Source organism: Mirounga angustirostris, unplaced genomic scaffold (genome assembly GCF_029215605.1).
Source record: "Mirounga angustirostris isolate CCGP_5_RB_7025 unplaced genomic scaffold, mMirAng1.0.hap1 SCAF_9, whole genome shotgun sequence".
Classification (NCBI taxonomy): Eukaryota; Metazoa; Chordata; class Mammalia; order Carnivora; family Phocidae; genus Mirounga; species Mirounga angustirostris.
This window is the reverse complement of record NW_026991717.1, coordinates 1936303-1956915: the sequence shown is the minus strand read 5'-3', so window position 1 is coordinate 1956915 and position 20613 is coordinate 1936303. Positions and strand designations below refer to the sequence as shown.

Genomic DNA, 20613 nt, shown 5'->3' with positions numbered 1-20613 from the left:
TCGTCGGCTCCACAAAGTCTGCCTCATCTCCCCTCTAGAGATGTCCAAGGTTGCCTGTGGATGTATTTTCGGCAACGTGGGTGCTTAGGACTTCATCTGTTCTAACCACGTTTATAATTAAGGCGAGCAGGGACAGCACTCCTCCAGAACATTCACAAGGCTCCATGCAAGTGGGGGGGGGGTTGTTGTTCCAGTGCTCCCGTTCCCTGACCTTATCCTAGGGTGAGCATGCCAATGACCTTACTGCAGCCACCTCATCGAGGCCAGATGACTCTCTTCCCTCTTAAAAGACTTCTGGGAAAAGTAGATTGTACAAACGCCTTTGGAAATTCTGGCACGAAATTCTTTCCCATATCCACCCCCTGGTCAACTATTCTTCTGTCTCATTCCTTCTTTCTCTCCTTTCTTCCTTTCATCCATCCGTCCATCTGCCCGTCCATCTGTCCAGTCTTCAGGAAATATATACTCTGAGCCAGGTCTGAGCTGAGCTGGGGCCCGGGAATGAATGCACCACGCACTCGGTCCTGAGAGATCTCAATGGGAAGCACAGTGTCACATGTGCTAAGAATGTAGTTATCAACCAAGGAATGGTGTCGCGTCAGCCACAGAGCAAGGCGGCATCAGCTGAGTATCCCAGAGGCAGGCTGCACTCATCACGTGTGGATGCAGGCTTGTCTTCCAGAACCTTCACCTTTATCGAAGCACAACAATGAAAGACAACGACAAAACAAAACCAAAACGCAAAAAAAAGATGGAATTTTTGAATTCAGTGCAAACCACTCAATCCGATCGTCTGGAACGGGCTTCAGAAAATTCAGACTGGCTTCTTCTTTTTCTTTTCTTTTCTTTTCTTTTTTTAAGAGACAGAGAGTGCGAGCAGGGGGGGAGGCACAGAAGGAGAGAGAATCCCAAGCAGACTCCCCACTGAGCATCCAATGTGGGGCTTGATGTCACGACCCTGAGATCATGACCTGAGCCGAAATCAAGAGCTGAGGCTTAACCAGCTGAGACCCCAGCTGGGGGTCCCCAGACGAACTTCTTTAAAACATCATTTTCTGTGATTATGAAAGTCACGTAAAAGCTGGGCAAACGCAGGAGCGAAGAGAGAAGAGAAAAGTAAGGAGCAAGGAGTAAGGAGCGCTCTGCTCCACAGGAAGGAGTCATAATGGGTAACACTGTATGTACAATTTATCAATGCACAGATGCACTACTCATTTACGACAAAGCTAAACTTGGGATCACGATGTTTCTGTTGTATAACCTGCTCTTCTTTTTCACACTTCCTAGCACGTCGCTTCATTCTGAAGTAACCTTTGAAAGCATGCCTAGTTTGTGATCATCAGGTATCCCATCAAATAGATGCTCCATGCTGTTTTCAACCAACTCTGTCACTGAAATTTACACTAATTCAATGCTTTTACAATTATAAATAATTCTTAAACATGTAACAGGCATCTCTGATTAATTCCCTGGAATAAATTCCTACAAGTGCAATTCCTGTATGCTGGGGAATGCACATCTTAAAGCATTTGGTAACACTGCCAAATGAGTCTACAGAAAGGTCTGTACTGATTTATAATATTCTGACTGGCAGTACATCAATGTGTGTGTTCTTCTGAACCTTACCAATGCTGTGTATTTTGTCTTTTTTGATTTTTGCCATTTGATAGGTAAGAGAAAGAAGACCATATCAAATTATCTTAATTTGCAGTTCTAACAGGGAACTAAATTTTTCCCATCTGCTTAGTGTGTGTATGTATTTGTATTTATACATGTTTTTAATACCCTGTTCATATCCTTTGCTCATTTCTCCCAACTGAGTTAAAATCTGCCTTTTGGTAACTTTCCTCTTTCGGTCCAAATTGTGCCTTCTGGAACTATCCTAAGTAAGATTAATTCCTCCTTCCTATGACACCCCCTCAAATACTTGAAGACAGAAATCATGTCTTACTTTCTCCAAGATAAACACCCCCGGCTCCTTCAACCCTTTCTCACTTGGCACAGTTACAAGGCGGTCACCGGGGGCTTCATGCTAAGTCCTGCTGTCCCATCACCTTGTCCACACAAACACTCACGGGGACAGATCTCAGGCGACTCCAGGAGAGCCTGCCCGGGCCACCTGTGTAGGCTCTCGGTGTAGTCACCGGCCTACACCCTGGGCCTCAGACTCATCTCTTCTGCTCATCCACCAGGATCCTGACTTAGACTCATGATGATCATGGCATTTTTCATGATATTGTAGGCCTGCAGCCCAAATAAAGTGGTCAGAAGGAGAGTACTTGGAGGCCAGAAACAGGATGAGGAATTTGCCTGGTATAATGAGAAGGATTAATGACTTCAGAAGATGAAGACATTAAGAAAGGGATGGGCTCTTGGAACCAGGGTCCCAAGAGCTGGCTTTGGTGGTACCGACCTGCCCTGGGACGAGCCTCCTCCTCCAGGAAGCTCTCCTGACCCTGGGGTCGCTTGGGGTGCGGGTCCCACCCCGTCCCCAGGGCTGGTTTCACCACACTCTCCTGCGGTCGTCTGTGCTCGTGCTGGCCCCCCAGCCACATGTCTCTGTGCTCCCCGAGGGACGGGCTCACGTCTGGCGCTGGAGAGCCTTGCTCAACAATGGGCACATATCCGGCCATCACGTGTGCTCCGCGAGCTGAGCAGCTGTGGGAGGTCTCTCTCCCGGATGTCCGCACCTTCCAATACAAATCTGGTCTCACAAGGACCTCAGGGGCTCACAGGTTCCCTGGACAACAGACATGAGCGTCCGCGTCAGAGACCAGGTAACCCCACGGCATGACTGGATCGTGTCTGGGGAATACATCAGCTTCCGAGGGCTCTCCCACAGTCGCTGGGGCTGACCAATTCTAGAGCACCGTCAGGACTGTTTCTAGATCTCAGAGCTGAGGTCCAGGCTCTGAACAATGTGAAGGCAGTGCTGCTTTATGAGTTCTTGTCTCGAGTCTAGCCAGGGGCCTCGGGCAAGCAGCACGGCCACAATTTTGTGCGTTACGGTTTAAGGAGGAAAAAATATTTATAAATAAAAAATACATAAACTAAAAAATATATACACTTACATGTATATATGTCAAGTTGATACATGTATACATGCAGCCAACATTAAACGCTGCCAACTCCCAGAAACATTAAATCAAACTTCGTGCTATGAACTATTTACCTCACCTGCCATTACCCGATACAGCACATCTGAATTTCAACACAGATTTACAGGGTATGCTAAAAGGCAAGAACAAAACACAGCCTGAGGAGACAAAGTAAGCAACATTATCAGACTCAGTTATGACACAGACCTTGAGATTACTAGACAGGGAATTTAAAATAACTATAATTACTATGTTAAGAGCTCTAATGGGAGAACAGACAATAGCAAAAACAGATAGCTAATGCAAGCAGAGGGATGGAAACTCCAGGAGGAAAGCAGAAGGAAATGCTAGAAATAACAAACACTGTAGAAATGAGGACTGCCTTTAATAGATCGTCAGTAGACTGGACATTGCCACGGAAAGACTCAGTGAGCTTGAAGACATGTTGATTGAAACTCCCAAAACTAAAATGCAAAGTGAAAAAAAGAGTGAAAAAAATCCAGAACACTATACCCCCAAATTCATAGTACAATTTCAAATGATATAATGCATGTGCAATCACAATACCAGAGAGAAGAAAGAGAATAGAACCAATGGAATATGTGAAGAAACAATGTCTGAGAATTTTTCAAAATTAATGACACCAAACCACAGACACAGGAAGCTCAGACATGACCAAGCAGTATAAATAACCAAAAAGCAAAACAAAATGAACTACTGAGGCATGTCATAGAACTACTGAGGTTTTTTTATAGAAAACCAAAAGACAAAAAAAGTCTTGAAAGAAGCCAGAAAATTTAAAAACAAAAACAAAAACAAAAAAGTTCCATACCATCTGTAAAAACACAAGGATAAGAGTTCTGTGGACTTCCCATCAGAAACCATGGACACAAGAAGAGAGAATATTGATTCATTCATTCATTCATTCATTCATCAGCAGGCTCCACGCCCAGCATGGAGCCCAACGTGGGACTCAAACTCACAACTGTGAGATTGAGACCTGAGCTAAGATCAAGAGTCAGATATTTAACCGACTGAGCCACCCAGGTGCCCCAAGAAGAGAGAATATTTAAAATGTTGGAGGAAAATAAACACCAACCTAAAATCCTATGTCCAGTAAAATTATCCTTCAAGAGTGAAGGAGAGAGCGCCTGGGTGGCTCAGTTGGTTAAGCGACTGCCTTCGGCTCAGGTCGTGATCCTGGAGTCCCAGGATCGAGTCCCGCATCGGGCTCCCTGCTTGGCGGGGGGCCTGCTTCTCCCTCTGACCCTCTTCCCTCTTGTGCTGTCTCTCATTCTCTCTCTCAAATAAATAAATAAAATCTTTAAAAAAAAAATTTAAAAAAAGAGTGAAGGAGAAATAATGACTTTCTGTGAAAAACAAAAATAGAGAGAATTCATCGCCAGCAGAGCTGTCCTGCAAGAAATGTTAAAAGAGGTTTTTCAGGAAGAAGGAAACTATGTGAGTTAGAAACACGGATCCGCATAAAGGAAGAGTGTCAGAAAAAGAATAAATTCAGGTAAAATAAACTTTTTATTTTATTATTCTTAATTGAGCTAATATATTTCTGTGTGTTCCGAGTAATAATGATAACATTATGTGTAGGGTGATGAGGCCCATGACCACGTGGGAGCAGAGCCGCAGGTGACGGAGGGAGGGCGAAGGAAAGACGAGTGACAGGGTCCTTGCACTACTCACAAAGTGGTACAACAGTGCTTGAAAGTGGATTTACATTAGTTGTAAATGTGTATTTCACACTTAGGGCAAACAATAAAGATATATATATTTTTAAAGATTTTATTTATTTTAGAGAGAGAGAGAGGGCGAGCAGGGGGAGGGGCAGACGGAGAGGGAGAATCTCTAGCAGACTCCCCGCTGAGCACGGAGCCTGACGTGGGGCTCGGATTTCATGACCTTGAGATCATGACCTGAGCCGAAATCAAGAGTCGAACGCTCAACCAACTGAGCCACCTAGGTCCCCCAATAAATATATTTTTAAAGAAACCCATAATTGATATGCTAAGATAGGAGAGGATATGAAATCCTATTAAATGTTCAATGAAAACTAGAGAAGGCGGAGAGGGGGAAAAGAAAAGAACAAATACAATGAATAGAAAAGATGCTAAGCATTAATCAAAGTATATCAATAATCACATTAAATGTGAATGGTTTAAACACACCAATTAAAAGGCAGATTGTCAGAGTGGGTAAAAACACTAGACCCAATGACATGTTGTCTACAAGGAACTCACTGTAAATATGACGACACAGTTAGGCCAGGAGCAGAAGGATGGAGAAAAACATACCATGCTAATACTAATCCAAAGAACACTGGAGTGGCTGTATTATTTTCAGACAAAGTAGAATTCAGAGCAAGGAAACTTATCAGGGATAAGGAAGGGCATTACATCACGACAAAGGGGTCAATTCTCCGAGAAGACACAAAAACCCTCAATGTGTATGGACCAAACAACAGAGCATCAAGAGATCGGAGGCAAACAAGGGCAAAACTACTGGAAGGAGAAGGCAAATCCTGTCTCTGTTATAGTTGGAGACTTCAAGGCCCCTCCCTCAGGGACTGATACATTGAACAGGTAAATAATAAGGACACAGTTGTCCTTTTTTTTTTTTTTTAAGATTTTATTTATTTATTTGACAGAGACAGAGACAGCGAGAGCAGGAGCACAAGCAGGGGGAGTGGGAGAGGGAGAAGCAGGCTTCCCGCTGAGCAGGGAGCCCGATGTGGGACTCGATCCCAGGACCCCGGGATCATGACCTGAGCCGAAGGCAGACGCGTAACGACTGAGCCACCCAGGCGCCCAAGGACACAGTTGTCCTTAACAGCATTATCGATCAACCTGATCTTACAGACACTTAACAAATACTCAACAGCAGAATCACAACGTTCTCCAGCAGGCTGGAACATTCCCGGAGGCAGACCACCTTCCGGGCCACCAAGTATACACAGATAGCCCAACTCTGCATATATTCTTTGGCTTAAGAGACAGACTGAGCTATAATTCACACACACAGCCTGTGCTGTCGTCAAGTGCACAGTTGAGTGGTTTTTCAGACTGTGGAGTCTGCAATCTCTACCGCGATCTGATTTCAGAACATCTGTGTCACCTTGAAAAGAAACGCTGTACCCACAGTCATTCCCCGGCAGCCGGAAACCACAAATCTACTTTCTGTAGGGAAGGACTTGCCGTGTCTGGATATTGCACATAAATGGAATCAGATCACATGCTGCCTGTGTGTCTGCCTCCTTTGGCCTAGCATGACGTTTTCCAGGGTCACCAATATGGTGGCATGGATCCCTGACTGGCTGGATAACATTTCGTTGTACGGATACTCCACTTTTCATTTATCCTTCGTCAGCTGATGCACACATTCGGCTGCTTCCACACTCTGGCCACTAACAGGGCTGTGAACGTTCACGTGCATGTTTCTCTGCAGACAAATGCTTTGGGTTCTCCTGAGCGCACCTAGGAGTGGGACTCCTCCGTCATAGGGCAGCTCTACGTCTAACACCGTGAGGACCGTCCATCCGGTTCCTCAACCAGCTGCACCATTTTACATTCCCACCAGCGCCGCTGAGGGTTGCCAGGGTCTCCACATCCTCACCAGCACCCGCGGCTGTCCGTCTGTCTGTCTGAACCATCCCAGTGAGTGTCGGAGGTATCATCTGAAATGCCACCATGATTCCACCCAGGGCTCTGGGTGACAGAACTCAGAAATGGCTGAGGCTCCCACCACCCTTGCAGGATTGCTCTTTGCAGAAACCTTCGCTTCAAGAAGCAGGAGTTTTTCCATTTACAAAGATTATTATGTTCTAGCCACAAAGAAAAATAAGAATATCTAACTGCCTCTTTCCACAGGATTACATCCCTAGCGGGAAAGCAGTGTTAGGTGAGAAGAGCGCCTGACTCCCTTGGGATGAATATGTAGCCTCACTTACCTGCCGGGGGCCACGCCTTGATGTACCCCGTGCAGTGGACCACAGCATACTGGGCCTCCCCTTCTTTCACGGGACCAAGGCCGTTCCTAAAGAAAGAGCGCTCGTGAGACGGCTCTCAGCCCCTGGCGGGAAGGCAAGGTCACCGATGGGTCCTCTCTGATCTAAGCTCCTGGGGTCGCGCCTGCCTTGTGGGTTTGAACGTTGCCGTCCCCCCAGCCTGCTTTCCCTCCTGCGAAGCTGCAACCAGCTCCCCTCCCCGCTCAGCCCTGCAGCCCCAGCCCGGATGTGCGCACCACACGCCCCTCCCTGCACTCGGCCCCTCTTCAGGTCCCGCCACCCCCCCAGCTCAGCGCACTTAGGCTTTCTAGCAGCGTGGCCCTAAACACACATCAGAAAAGCCTACTGACCTGAACCTTTTCCTCATGGTGGTTATTCTGTTTAGAGGGAGGTGATCCAAAGGAGCGTTTCCACACCTGAGATTCGAGAAATCATTACAATGAGTAAAGACCCAAGTTTATGAAGCCCGGAGTGTTGCAGTCAGAAAGGTGGGTCTGATCTGATGCTCACACACCGATCCGGGTGAGCCCAACAGCTGGTTCCCTTCCAAAGTGTCGAAGCGGGCTTGCGCGCCCGGGGACCTGGATCGTCCCTGAAGGCCAGGGCAGTGCGACCCACTGGGCAATGCTCGGGGCCCAGCCCGGAGGCTGGAGACACAGAAGGACTCCAGGGGATCTTGGCCACGCTCCAAGCTGCAGACTCATGTCTGTGGCACTGGGTGGCTTTTGGGAAAGCAGGGAAGTGGGGGATGACCGCGGTAGCGTCTCTTCACGCCTCAGCAGAGACAGCAACTCAAAACACATGGTGCCCGCTGGTGACAAGAAACATCTTCTCGGGCTTGGGCTGCAGTCGTGGGACCCTCCCTCCCACCTGCCCCGTTCTGCTGGAGTAACAGGGCCGCCATGGCCCCTGATGGCAAAGGGCAGAGTGGGGACAGAGGGCAGAGCAGCCTTTCCAAGGGTCCTTCCAGGGAGGCCAGGCCACTCTGGGGGGGCCTTTCCCGCCTCTCTCCTCCATGGCCCCCAGGCTCTGAACAGCCTGGTCTGCACCGTGGCCAGAGCTGGTAGCCACTTGGTCTACCCCGCCTCACGTGGGCTCCCTGTTCCCAACTCCACGACAGCTAACGCTCTGGATGTCTTCCTACCCAGCACGGCCACGGTAAGGGTCCAACTGTCCTCTGAGCCCTGGGGCCGCTGCCGGCACACGCGTGTCCCCCCAGCAGGGCCAATGCAGGACCCCGCCGCCTGGGCGAGCTCGCCTGGCTCTCAGCACCTTCCTAAAACTAACCCACTTTATTTGGAGGGCAAGGTCGTGCGCTCGGCAGACGGCAGTGCCACCCGCCTCACAGGTGAATCCGGGTCGTGTGGCGCCACCTGGATGGTGCCCCCCGGAGCCCCCCAGGGCAGGGAGGGGGCTGCCTGAGTTGTCGTGATGGGGCAGTGCTCACGGCATGGAGGCTACTCACAGACGCTCCCAGGGAGGGCATTCTCGGGGGGACGGCTTGGGGCTGCTGGCATGGGCGTGCCCTGCCGACCCGTGTGTCGTGCCAATGGCCTCCCATCTCATTCAGAGTAAAAGCTGGTGTCTTACGACTATCAGACGTCCCAACCTTACTGACGACCGTTCCCCTCATCACGCCCTGTTCACTCTGCTCCACGAGAGTGGCCTTCTGGTTCCTCGAGCATGACGAGAACATCCCTGCCTCAGGGCCTTTGCACTTGCTGTTCCCTCTACCTGGTGTTTTCTTTCCCCAGACAGGCCCAGGTCTCCACTCAAGATGTCACCGTATCAATGGGAGCTCCCCTCATCTACCTACAAACTAACACATAAACTAGTAACTCCTACTCCTTCCCAGTCCTTCTTCCATTTGTTTCATTTTCCTCAACAGCACTCACCACCATCGGGCATTTCAAGTATCTACGTGGTACTTCCGTCTCCCTGACTGAAGCGATGCTCTAGACGCTCGGGGGTTTTGTTTGCTTTATTCCGTGCTGAGCCCTGGCACCTTGACAACCACCTGGTGCAGGTAGGCCCGCAATATAAATGTGTCGAATAACTGAATGAATGAATGAGAACCATCACCTCGTTTTAGAGCCTCCAGAATCCCACACACCAGGCAGACTCCCTGTCAGGCACCTCCCGCCCACTCCCGACAGGGCCTCGGGGTATAGGACGGTCTCAGCTGGACGTGAAGTCTCAAAACCCCAGTTCTTTCCTCTTCAGGGACAGAAACTTCTCTAATTACCCCCAAGGTCAGTCACTCCTGCATGTCCTCAGCAGCCATGTGCCAGCCACACTCTGCTGCAGGCCACGGGGGCTCAGGGAGGCTAACTCGGGGCACTCGCAGAACCGAGATATTTACACCGAGAACATCAATCCACAGTATCAAACTTAAATTCTAATTAAAATGTACGATTTGGCACAGGAAACCCAAAACTATGAAACCGACCGATCTTACATAAACTATGTTGAGAAATGCAGCTTGAAGAACCGGTAGAAAGTTGAGACCTAGGGGACAGGGGAAGCCAACCCGGGAGTGGGCAGAACGCGGCGGGAAGTCAGGCAAAGTGCGACGGGAGGATGAGGGACGAGGGTCCTCCCAGATGGACCGCGGGGGCTGCAGGCTCGCAGGCCACAGCTGGGACCCCGATGTGGGGCAGCAGCAGAGCCCATGGCAGGACAGAAGGAGTGGACCACCCACAGCCACGGCCCCCCGGCCCCCCACACACCTCATCCTGCAGATGAAGGACCTCCGTGAGCCCATGCACATCCTCATGGAAGACTGCTGCCCCTCTTTCTTGACCGTCCCCGTCTTCAGGTCCAGGATCCGGCCTAAGTGAGAGAGAGACACAGGTGTAAGCCTCTGCCTTCGATGGGGGTGCGGGGTCGGGGCGGGGGGAGAGCTTTCTCCAAACACCCTGCAAATGAGGACAGACAGGGCTGCGCAAATTGTTTCTTGGATCCCCAGCATTCTGTCTGGGAACACGCGCAGCCACAAAATCCATATGGTTCTAAATGCCCCGTCTTCTTCGGAGGGCTGTCTACACCTGCTGTTCCCGCTCCTTCGGATGCCACCGTCTGGAGTGATTCCAAGTTGGTTTCTCCCCATCACTTCATGGAGACAGCATTTGCCAAAGTTGCCAGAAACTTCCTTGTTGCTGATCCCAACACCCACTTTCCTTGGTCTCCGCTCCTCTCCTCCCTCCCCTCACCCCTCAGTGACCTCAGCTGGGCCACTGAGTCTCCTCCCCCTGGGCACCCCGACCAATTTTACCCACTCCAGGGATGGCGGCCTGGATGACGCTGATAATCCCGTGCACACGCCTCTAGCACCACCCCTCCATCCCCCCGGCCCCCGACCATCACCAGCACCTCCCACTCCTCCCCAACGTCAGCAAATGCACCGCCATCCACACACAAGTCAAGCTCGGAAGGCCAGACGCCCTGTGGGAGTCCTCCCCTCTGTCACCCCCTGCACGCCCACCGGTCTGTCCATCTCCTCTGCCTGCCTGCCATCCCTCAATGGAGACTCACGGGCTCCCAGCCTCCAGCCTCCTGCCGGGGCGCCTCGCACATGGCCCCCGGCTGTGCCCACAGCATGCACCTGACTGCCCGCCTATGGGAGCTCCTCACGGGGTGCTTTGGAACTTGGCCCTGTCCCGCCTGGGCCTTGCCCCATGGCCCGCCCTCCGGCATCCTACAGAAGTCTCCCTCTACAACACCAAACGGCCACGGCTCCATCACGCGTGTGACCCGGGCACTCAGCCTTGCTGGCCCATGGTGGCTTTGTTTGTTTTCTCTTTTTCTGCAAAATGGAGGCGTCAGATCTCGTGCTCAGGATTGCGGTGATGGTGTGTGATCTCAAACGATGACGTCACACTCCTTGAAAATCTTCCATGCTCCCCACTACAGATTCTCAATAAACCCCAAGTCCTTCTGCCCACCGTGAGGGGCCCCCCCAGATCTGGCCTCTGGGGCTGCACCTGCCACACCCCGTCTGCCCCTTGCCCCGCTGCTCCAACCCCGCCCAGCTCAGCCAGCTCGCTGTCCCTACCCACCCCCTTGTGCTGCTCTGCCTCCTGAGGCTCTGGGCCTTCCCAGTAGCTCCCCCTTCCCTTCGCCCACCTCCTGCTTATTGTCCCAACTTACCCCTGCATTTATTAAATGCCTACAATCTGCTGGGCGCCCTAGAAGCACAGAGTTAATCAGGCAGAGGACATGAGAGTCTAGCAGGTAAACAGACCGCAAAACCCAAAGAACAGGATGGGGGGGCGGGGGAGGGAAGCGGGGACGCTGTCAGGTGGGGATAAATGCTCTAAACAAAAATAACGCAGAGTAGGAATAAAAACATGACCAGAGACCCACCCCTTTGCAACAAATCACTCAATGGGTTCCCATCACTTGAAATTACAAGGGCCCTGAGGAAGACCCCCCCGAGGCCAGGGTCTCACTGCGCCAGGAGGAGAGGGTGTATGGGGTGGGGGGGCCAGCGCCTGGGGGGCTCTCCCTGGGCTGGAGCTGGTGCCTCGCGGGCTGTGCCCCCCCAGCACCCACAACGGTAGCGGGTGCACGGCCGTGCCCACGGTGGCCCGATCATCTTCAGGCAGGACGCGCCCACCAGACTTGAGCCCCGCGGAGAGGCCCGCGCCCCGTCTGCCAAGGGCTGTGGCGCTGCCCGAGCGGGGGCCCCGGGCAGCGGCCGCCCCAGGGCTGACACCTGTCTGTCCACTCGCAGACGGCTGCTCCTTGCGGCTGTTTCCAGGGGAAACTGTCACTCACTGTATCATCGACCAAATGGCAAGTGGTTTCAGCTGTGAAGCAGGCCAGCCTGAGAGTCTGTCAAATTCCAAAGTGTGCTCTGAAAATAAACCACGGCTGCATAACACACGAGCCCTGGAATACGAGGAAATGAGAAAACACGTTTCCATGATCTGCAAAGGACCCCGAGAGACGATGGCTGCCACGTTTGTTTCTCTGTGTGCTTCTCCAGTTTCCTCGGGCACAGGGAGCCCCCTCTCCAGGCTCCTTGGGGGAAAGCACGCTTAGCTTTATACAGCGGATGTGTTCCTGAAAGGTGGTCCACGAAACTGGGTTTTTGACAAATCTGAAAGCAGCGGAGACGTACGGAGGCAAGTGGCCGCCCCCCAACACCGGGCAGTGAGTCCCGGGAAAGGGGACCGGGGATCACGCTCCGTCCCACCAGCAACGGGGCATCGGGCTTACTTGCAATGGGGCTCCCCTGCAGGGAAGGGGACACGGAGCCATGGCTGCTACGCGCTTTGCTTCCAGTCTTCTCTCCTGGCCCACAGAACCCTCGGGTCTGCTTAGAACCATGGGGCTGGATTCCCAGGGCTGGTCCCAGTGGGTCCCTCAAAGCACAATCACTCCGACTCCTTCCAGAGTCCAACCTCATCCCCGGGGTCGGAGGACTCACTCTGCAATGCTGTCCCAGAGCGGCCCCACTACCAATCAATCCCAGCCTGCTCCCCTCGGCGGATGCTGAACCCCCAGCCACGCGGCCACCTCTCATCTCTGTACTCCTCATGCATGATCCCTGCTCCCCTCCTCCCCTCTGGGGTGCTCTCTGGAATGCCCATTCTGCAACAGACAGACTCCTACACCCTCGGCTTCTTTCAGAAGTTCCCTGAACCCCAAGTTAGCAGACCAGCCCGACTGACTGCTTCCCCAGCAGCATGTCTTCCAGAGAGGAGGCGTACCCTCCCATAACCCAGATGCCACGTGGTCAGAAGTGGGCCTGCCTCTTCCTCTGGCCCCAGAGCCCTTCCACACGGCACTCCTGTCTATAACCCGCAGCTCCTTCCAGACTCATGAGTCTGCCTGGAGCACCTGCTACTTCTCGGTCTTCCCACCCGCAGGTCACTCCTCGTCCACATCAGACTCCAGCTCGTTACACGTCTTTCTCTTCACCTCCAGGCCTGCCTGTCATCGGACTTGGTCCCAGCACCCACGTGGAGGATCCCCCAACATCCCCACTCAGTGCTTGCCCTCCTCCCAATGGCAGCCACCTCTCCCACCATGACGTTCTGGAATATGAGGCACCCAAAATTTTATATTCGAACATGCTGGTAGTCCTCCCACTCTGGTCCCCCGCGTCACCAAGAGTCCAGCATCTGAGCCCTCAACACCTGTGGGCTTCCTTTCGTATGTAAGTGATGAGCTTCCTTCCGGGCGTGGATCTGTGGATCCGCTCTCAGAGCGAGCAGGGCCCACGGGGAACCATGGCCGGCTGTGGCCCAGAGGCCCAGCCATCTTCCCACACAAGCAGCAGCTGTGGGAGCAGATGTTTTTCTGGACTTGATGCACGGAGGAGAACCATTTGTGAGTGAATGGCAGAGCCCCAGCCTGAAGTATCCTATTCCAGAATGAAGAGGCAGCCAGGATCAGAGGCGCAGCCCCTGTGTGAGTGGGTTATGGGGGTTTGAGCAGGCTGCTCCATGTTCTCGCAAGTGGAAGTCAGGACCAGACATGCCTGTTCTGAAGGTTATGTGGAGAGCTGAAGACTTACATGCAGAAGCTCAATCAACCCCCTTCAAGAATGAGAATATAAGCAGTTGGCGACTCCAGGCAGCAACCCCGTGAGCTCCAAGATGACAACGGCGCCCTGGACTGGAGCGCCATAGGTCGGGGGGGACTCCCCTACAATCAGCCCAGCCCTGGCCTCCAGGCTTCTCTGAGTGAAGAGGGCATTCTGGAAGGTTCTAGAATACTGCATACAACACTGTCTCTGGCTTAAAGGTTGAAGAGCTACTTAATTTCCCCTTAAAGTGCTTTTATTCTAAAACTAAAGTAGTCTTTTGGAAAAATCAAATATGCGCACACATACACACACGCACAGTAAAAACCCCAGACAATCTTCCTGTCCAGAGAAAAACACTATTAACAGTTGGGCATATTTCCTGAAAATCTTTTTCTACGCATGCCTACTCTTTTTTTCATCAACTGAGGTGCCGCGGTATGTATTTTCCCACCTTATGTCACAACATAAACTCAGAAGAATGTAACCATGAACGTTATTTGAAAGGCTCTAAAGCATCATTTTGCATAGATGATTTACCATTGGACACGAAGTTATTCCCAGGCTTTCCACATGGCAAATAATGCTGTGATCAGTAAATGGGTGGAAAAAAAATATATATATATCCATACCATCTTAGGACAGACTCCCAAAAATGGAATTACTGCATCACATGTGGATAGGCTGTCAACACCAACACCTGGTCTACTCTAAGCCTTGCGTGAACCTATGGTGAGTTCTGGACTCCACTCCGTGTTTCCAATCCATGACACGGGGAGAATTATGACACATCCCAGGGATTTCAAAGACAATTTTTCTAAGTCGAAAGCATAAAATGCCCTAGAACAGGAGTTGGCAAACTGTGACATCTGACCCCGACCTGGCTCACTCTCCCTGTTACTTAAATACTTATTGGAACCCGGCCACAGACATTTACTGATTTATTTACTGTCTCCGGCTACTTTCCTATTATGATGGTCAGGCTGAGTAGTTATGAAAGAAACTATAGGACTCAGAAAGCCAAACATCTCGACTACCCGGCCCTTGACAAAAAACATTTGCTGACTGCTAGTTTGGAAGAATGCTCACAGATTCCAACGACAGAGCACCTTTCTCTGTGGGCAAAGGGCCCTTCCGTCAGTTTTCAGTAAGCTGATTTTTAAGCATTATTTAGATCAGCAGTTACTTTTTTAAAAAAAGAAGAATCAGAAGTTTGTCTTGGACAAGATCACAAAAGAAGGCTTTGTGCTTCATAAAACAGCTCCCCAGGCTACAGGAGAAGTACAAATATAAATTAGAATTATTTCATCAAAAGAATCCTTAAGAAAACTGGAAACATCTCATCTTGGTTTAAAAAGAAGAAAGAGCAAAACAGCAAGGGAGGGGAACATGGGAAAATTATTATCAACAAAAGCGACCGCCCGGTGATGGACACTATTGGATGTTGTTCCAAAGACATGTGGCCCCCGAATGGGGCCCCGAGGCTGGAAGGGACGTTGGTTGCTGTTCCAGGGACAACGTGTTCTTGTCCTCCAAGGCTGACCCCAGCCACCTGCACGCAGGAACACGCCCCCAGCACAGGAATCCAAGCGGTGCCTACGGGGCCTGCTCCCGAGGGACCTGCACAGAGCTGCACCCACTGAGCCTCCTGCTCCCGAGGCCCCTGCACAGAGCTGCACCCACTGAGCCTCCTGCTCCCGAGGCCCCTGCCTTTCCCGCGGGTTCCATTCCCTCTGGCAGGTGTCTGGGCGTGACCGAGGGCACACACGCCAGTTCTCCAGCTATGGTCAAACTATTTCCTTCCCATAGCAGAAGAAGGGGCTCAGAGCAGGCAACAGAGTTGTCCCAGACCTCCCCCATCGCAACGCTCTCCTGCTGTGCCTTTATTACCAAAGTCAGGACAGGATCTGCCCTCTTCCTACACGAGCCCACCTCCCCGGCCACAGTGATTGGTTGAGCGCTGGGCACCTGACACAAGCTGGGCCAATCATAGTACCTCATTCCTCCTCTGTCCATAGTGATTGGTTCCCAAGTTAGGACATGATCCGGCCAGGCCAATCAGAGTCCTCCACAGGCAAAACGCGACCATTCCCACCTCTCCTCTTGCTTTTTGTTTAGGGATGTGAGCATAGCTTTTTCAGCGGCAACGACTCCAGCTTCATGGAGAACTGGATCTGAGACAATGAAACTGACTCTCCGAAAGGAATGAAGGCATCAGTTGGTGAAAGAGAAGCATCGTGGTGTTCAAATCTCTGCTACCAATAAACCCCCCCTTTTTATACCTAAAATACTCCATTTTAGTTTCTGTCACTTACGACCAAACAGCCCAGACAAATGCAACCATCTCTGGCCTTTGACAGAAGAGGAAGGACAAGGGATTAACTTTAACTATGGATTTTACTAGGGGCCAGGTATCACGAAACATTTTCTGTGTATAATTTTGTGTGATGGGGGTTGGGGGGATGGGGTAAGGGTGATGGGCACTGGGGAGGGCACGGATGGAATGAGCTCTGGGTGTTATACATGGCAGATGAATCACTGACCTCTACCTCTGAAACCAGTAATACACTATATGTCAATTAATTGAATTTAAATAAAAAAAAAAAAAGTCTTGAGTACAACATTCAAAAAAAAAAAATTTCATGTGATTCGCATCACAACCCGGAAAGTAGGCTCCAGGGATGTGCCAACATGGAGCAGGGAGAAGGGCCCTGCGTGTGGCCAGCCCGAGAGCAGGGAAAGCAGTTGTCGGCAAGTGGGTGATGGAATATTTCTCCGCGCTGGGGCTGGCCACGCGCAGGGCCCTCTCCACTGCATGGACGGTGGCCGCCCTCTGCCTGCTTCAGCATTGCACACCTAGACTGGGAAAATCCGAGGGTGGCTTTGTTCGCTGGTAATTCTTGTGTGTGTGTGTGTGTGTGTTTATTGCTTTTTCAGTTTTTTCTCTGGTTTTTACAGACACCTTTAGATTCCGCGAGCCTGTCTCAGCCATCCCCAGGAGATTCGCGGGCGTGGGTCTGCGTCCGCGTGTGGGTGGATTTAGGGGAGTGGCAGCACCCCTCCGGGCAGGCATGCTCTGGGGCCGTCCTGGCTTTGCTTTGTGGCTCAGCATAGTTACTAGGAGAGTCTCTTTTCACTCCCAAAGTGCTCAGGTTCGGATGACAGATGGTATACATATGGTTCCTCTTTCCAAGGTGACTGCAGAGTGAGGCATGGATCCCGCCCCCAGAAGGTTGAGAAACTCAGCTATTTCCTGCCTGTCACTCAGGCTCGGCTGCTCCTAGACGGGTGCACCCCTTGTCGTTAGGGGTAGGGGGCAGTTCTCTAAAAAGCCCCTCGGAAGAAATGGTGTGCCAGCGATGCAGTCCCTGGCTCCGCCCGACAAGGGCACAAAGCGCCCGAGTGCCCCGCAGTGCGGGAAGCGGGGAGTCAGTGCTCAGAGTCAGGAAGCCCCTCGAGGAAACCCTCGGCCCGCCCTGGCCTCAGCTGCCCGGGGCAAACGGCGCCAGGAGCACCCGGGACTCAGATGCGGGAGGACAGCTGGTCGCTCGCACTTGGGGATGAACCCGAAGGTGAGACCAAATGGAACATACTGGAGAGGGCCTTCCTTCCGCTTCCCTCTTCAAATTCTTGCTCTGGAAAGCAAGCCTTTCTGCCTCTCGCTTCCCTCATCAAGGATACAGCCCTTGTCATCCTGGCGACGCTGCTCTGCTCGTCCAAATCCACACCCGATCATCTCACGGGGAGGACAGGCTGTGAGCTTCTCGAGCAGGTGAACCAAGAGCCCTGTTTATTGCTCTGGGAGCCTCGTGGCCCTAAACAGAGTGGTACCCGGCCTCGTCTCTCCTGCCAGGTAGCAGATTCTCACAAACCCAGATGCTTAGAACAACAGACGCCTCTTAGCGCGCCGTTCTTCGGGTCCAAGTCCCAGGTGGGCTTCACTGGGTTCTCCGCTCAGGGCCCCTCGAGGCCCAAACCAAGTTGGTGGCCGGGCTGGGCTCGTCTCTGGAGCTTCTGGGTAGGAACCTGGCCCCAGGCTCATTCAAGCTCCTGGCAGATCCAGTTCCTCCCAGTGGGTGGGCCTGAGGGGTCCCCCCAGACCACTACTCCCAGCCCCCTCCATTGTCAAAGCCAGCGATGGTATGTGGGGTCCTCCCTGTGCTAGGAATCTCTGTCTTTCCTTCTGTCACCAACTAGATAAAACTGCTTTTTAAAACGGCTTCTCAGATGGGGTCAGACTTACTTGGATGATCTCCATTTTCTAAGGTCAACTGACTTGGGGCTTTAATTACTTCAGTAAAATCCCTCCCCGGCAGAACCGAGATGCATGTTGGACTGAACACCCAGGAGTGGGACCCCTGCGGAGCCTGTGAAGATACTGCCTGCCATGACCCCCAACAGGGGGGACCTGGGACAGAGGGAGGGGCTCAGCCCATGGCCAGCTGGGTTCACGGAGTTCGCAGTCCCGGAAGACCGGCGGGGATGCCCCTGTGGCAGTGACTTCGGCTCCTTGGCGGGGGAAGTGAGTGGCAGGCTCTGTGTGTCCCCCACTGGCCAGTTCACAGTCCTTTATTCACTAGGGACACTGGCACTAGAGTCTGATAGGGGTTTTGTAGGGACACATGGTTTCCTACAGCGACCGGGGAAAGCTTCCTTTCCCAGCTCGCCTTGGAGGCTGCACTGCATGCTACCTTCCCAGACCATACTCTGGCGGACTTCTCCCACATCACACAGGATGCTCGCCACTCAAGCTGGGAGGGGATCATGGGGGTGGGGATGTGGTGAGTTAGGGCAAAAATGGACTACAAAAGACAGTCCCACCACCCTGGGAGGGCAATACACCACACAGAGCCATAGATTCTTCTTTCCAGAACAACACTGTCCCAAGAGGATACGTGGAAGCTTCTGGGGGAGGGGGTGGGCCCGAGAATGGGGCCGAGTCCCATCCGGCTGCAGCTTGGTGGGAGAGGGGCTGGTGACCACAGCTGGGTTGGCAGAAGCCCACAGGGGAGCCAGGCCTCAGGCTGCCCTGCTGTCACCCACCCAGAGGCAGGGGAGCCAGCCACTCCAGATGTCTTGAAATGTGCTTCCGAGAGACCCATCCGTTCCTGCATGTTGCTGGCAGTGAATTTGGAGTGTCCTTCGCAAAGGCCACGCCCTACAGTAAAAGCAAAACTTCTAACCGCTTCAGCACTGTCTGGGGAAATGCACGTGATTTGTATTTTAAAACGTAAGGCTATCAATAATTTAGATTTTAGAAGCAAACACTTGTGAAGACTAGCATTAATATTTAATGCCGCCCATCCCCGAGAGAGGGGAAGACAGATGGCCAGCCTCGGGGACGGAGTCCAGGCTGGAAGCTGTGACCGTGGGCGACAGCAATCCCAGTCAGCTCCTGGCCAGCCCGGAGAGGGAAATGTTTCCAGAGAGCAGGGACGGGCCTGCAGGGAACCCTCCCTCCTCCGGGTTAGGACTCCAGCCTCTGGTCGTGGAACAGCACAAGACAAAGGGACCCAAGATTAGGGCTGGCGACAGGGACTGAACGGCCGCCAGCAGGCCCCACTGACACTCAAAAGCAGCCCTGCTGCCCAGCAGTCTGATTTCTGTGTCAGTTCTTCCTCGTCCCCACCCTGCCATCTGGGGATGGCGCTAAGGAGACGCTAGCCAGGCAAGGGGCGGGCGGCAGCGCAGGTCTGCACCGAGCATTGCGGAGACAACTGTGTCCCTCGGTCAGAGGCCAGGATGAGCCCTGGGGCACATCCATGCCGAGAAGCAGAGCTCCACGGTGGGTGACCGGCCGCAGCCCCTCTGCCACCGATGACCGGGCTCGCAGGGCCCTCTGGAAAGCCCACAGCTTGCGGACTTTCTCCAGGGCACACATTCCAGCAGGACGACCACGGGAGCACCACCCAGAGCTCTGCTCTGAGTTACAAACTCGCCACCACCCCCCTGCCCCCCAGCGCAGGCCCCTGTGTCCTCCCCCCCAGTCCTCCCTCCCCTGTCACCCCCATCCCCCACCCCTCAGCAAGTGCCTCTTTTGCTATTTAATCTGCAGGCCAAAGTACAAATGCTTCATCTTGTTTAGAATATGCTGGGGTGTGCTTGAAAGAAATACATTCCTCTCCTGGTATCATGCTACAAAAATGCCAGAAACGCAGGCCTGAGGGCTTTCATTTTACCGGTAAATGATTAACCCCCCCTCTCCCTCCCTGGCTGCAGAAAGGCTGCCTGGCGCGTGGAAGGAGCCCAGGCTGACGTGTCCAGAAGGCGGTTTCAGGCCAAGCCTGGCCTCGCCTTCAAACTGCTAATGAAATGATCAAAAAATACAAAAATAGCAACAAAAATCTGCATCCATGCCGAAAAACAGTGCCAAGGGCCCTGAAGAGGTCTGAAGCATGGAGGGATTTTTGCAAGGAACAGTGCAGGTAGGAGGGTGGGGTGAATATGAGCAGCCCTGTGGTTCAACAGATATAAAGGAAGGGGCTGCCTGGGAATAAATATAAGGACCCCCCAGGAGAAGCCTGCAAGCCTGCAAGCAGGAAAGAGACCAGGGAGTCCGGAAGCAGAGGAAAAGGATCCCAGGTCTGGAGAGAGAGGCCAGGGACAGAGCTCTCGTGTCACCTTGACTTCCAGCAGCCAACCTGCCCCGTGAAAAGGAGAACGGCCGCTTCTGAGGGCCGGCGTTCCAGTGAGAGGAGCGGCCGAGCCCCTGCCCACCCCGGCCGCCCACCGCAGCCTGCCGAAGCCTCCTAGCTCCCCCCGCCCCCCAACAACCGGGCCCCAATCTAGAAAAGTGAAGTTTCAAAGAAATACACACTCCCCAAAACCATTTCAACTCTTAACACACATTAGGAACAGAGAACGAATAAGAAGGTGAGGAAGGGGTCAGATTAGCTGAACGCATGAGAAGATTCAGCATCTAACAAGGAAGCCATCTGAGAAATTAAGAAATTACAACAAATTCC

The 20613-nt window shown here is 52.5% G+C and overlaps 1 protein-coding gene across 5 annotated transcripts in view; it reads right to left on the bottom strand.

Moving 5' to 3' along the window:
* Nucleotides 1-20613, bottom strand: part of ARNT2 (aryl hydrocarbon receptor nuclear translocator 2) — a 158778-nt gene that overhangs the window by 63683 nt on the left and 74482 nt on the right. For all 5 annotated transcript variants that reach the window (XM_064569781.1, XM_064569780.1, XM_064569783.1 and 2 more), the window contains 3 exons: nt 9843-9945; nt 7464-7529; nt 7057-7142 (listed from right to left, as the gene is read on the bottom strand). In XM_064569781.1, coding sequence (XP_064425851.1) covers nt 7057-7142; nt 7464-7529; nt 9843-9945 — 255 coding nt within the window. The remainder of the gene's footprint in view (nt 1-7056; nt 7143-7463; nt 7530-9842; nt 9946-20613) is intronic.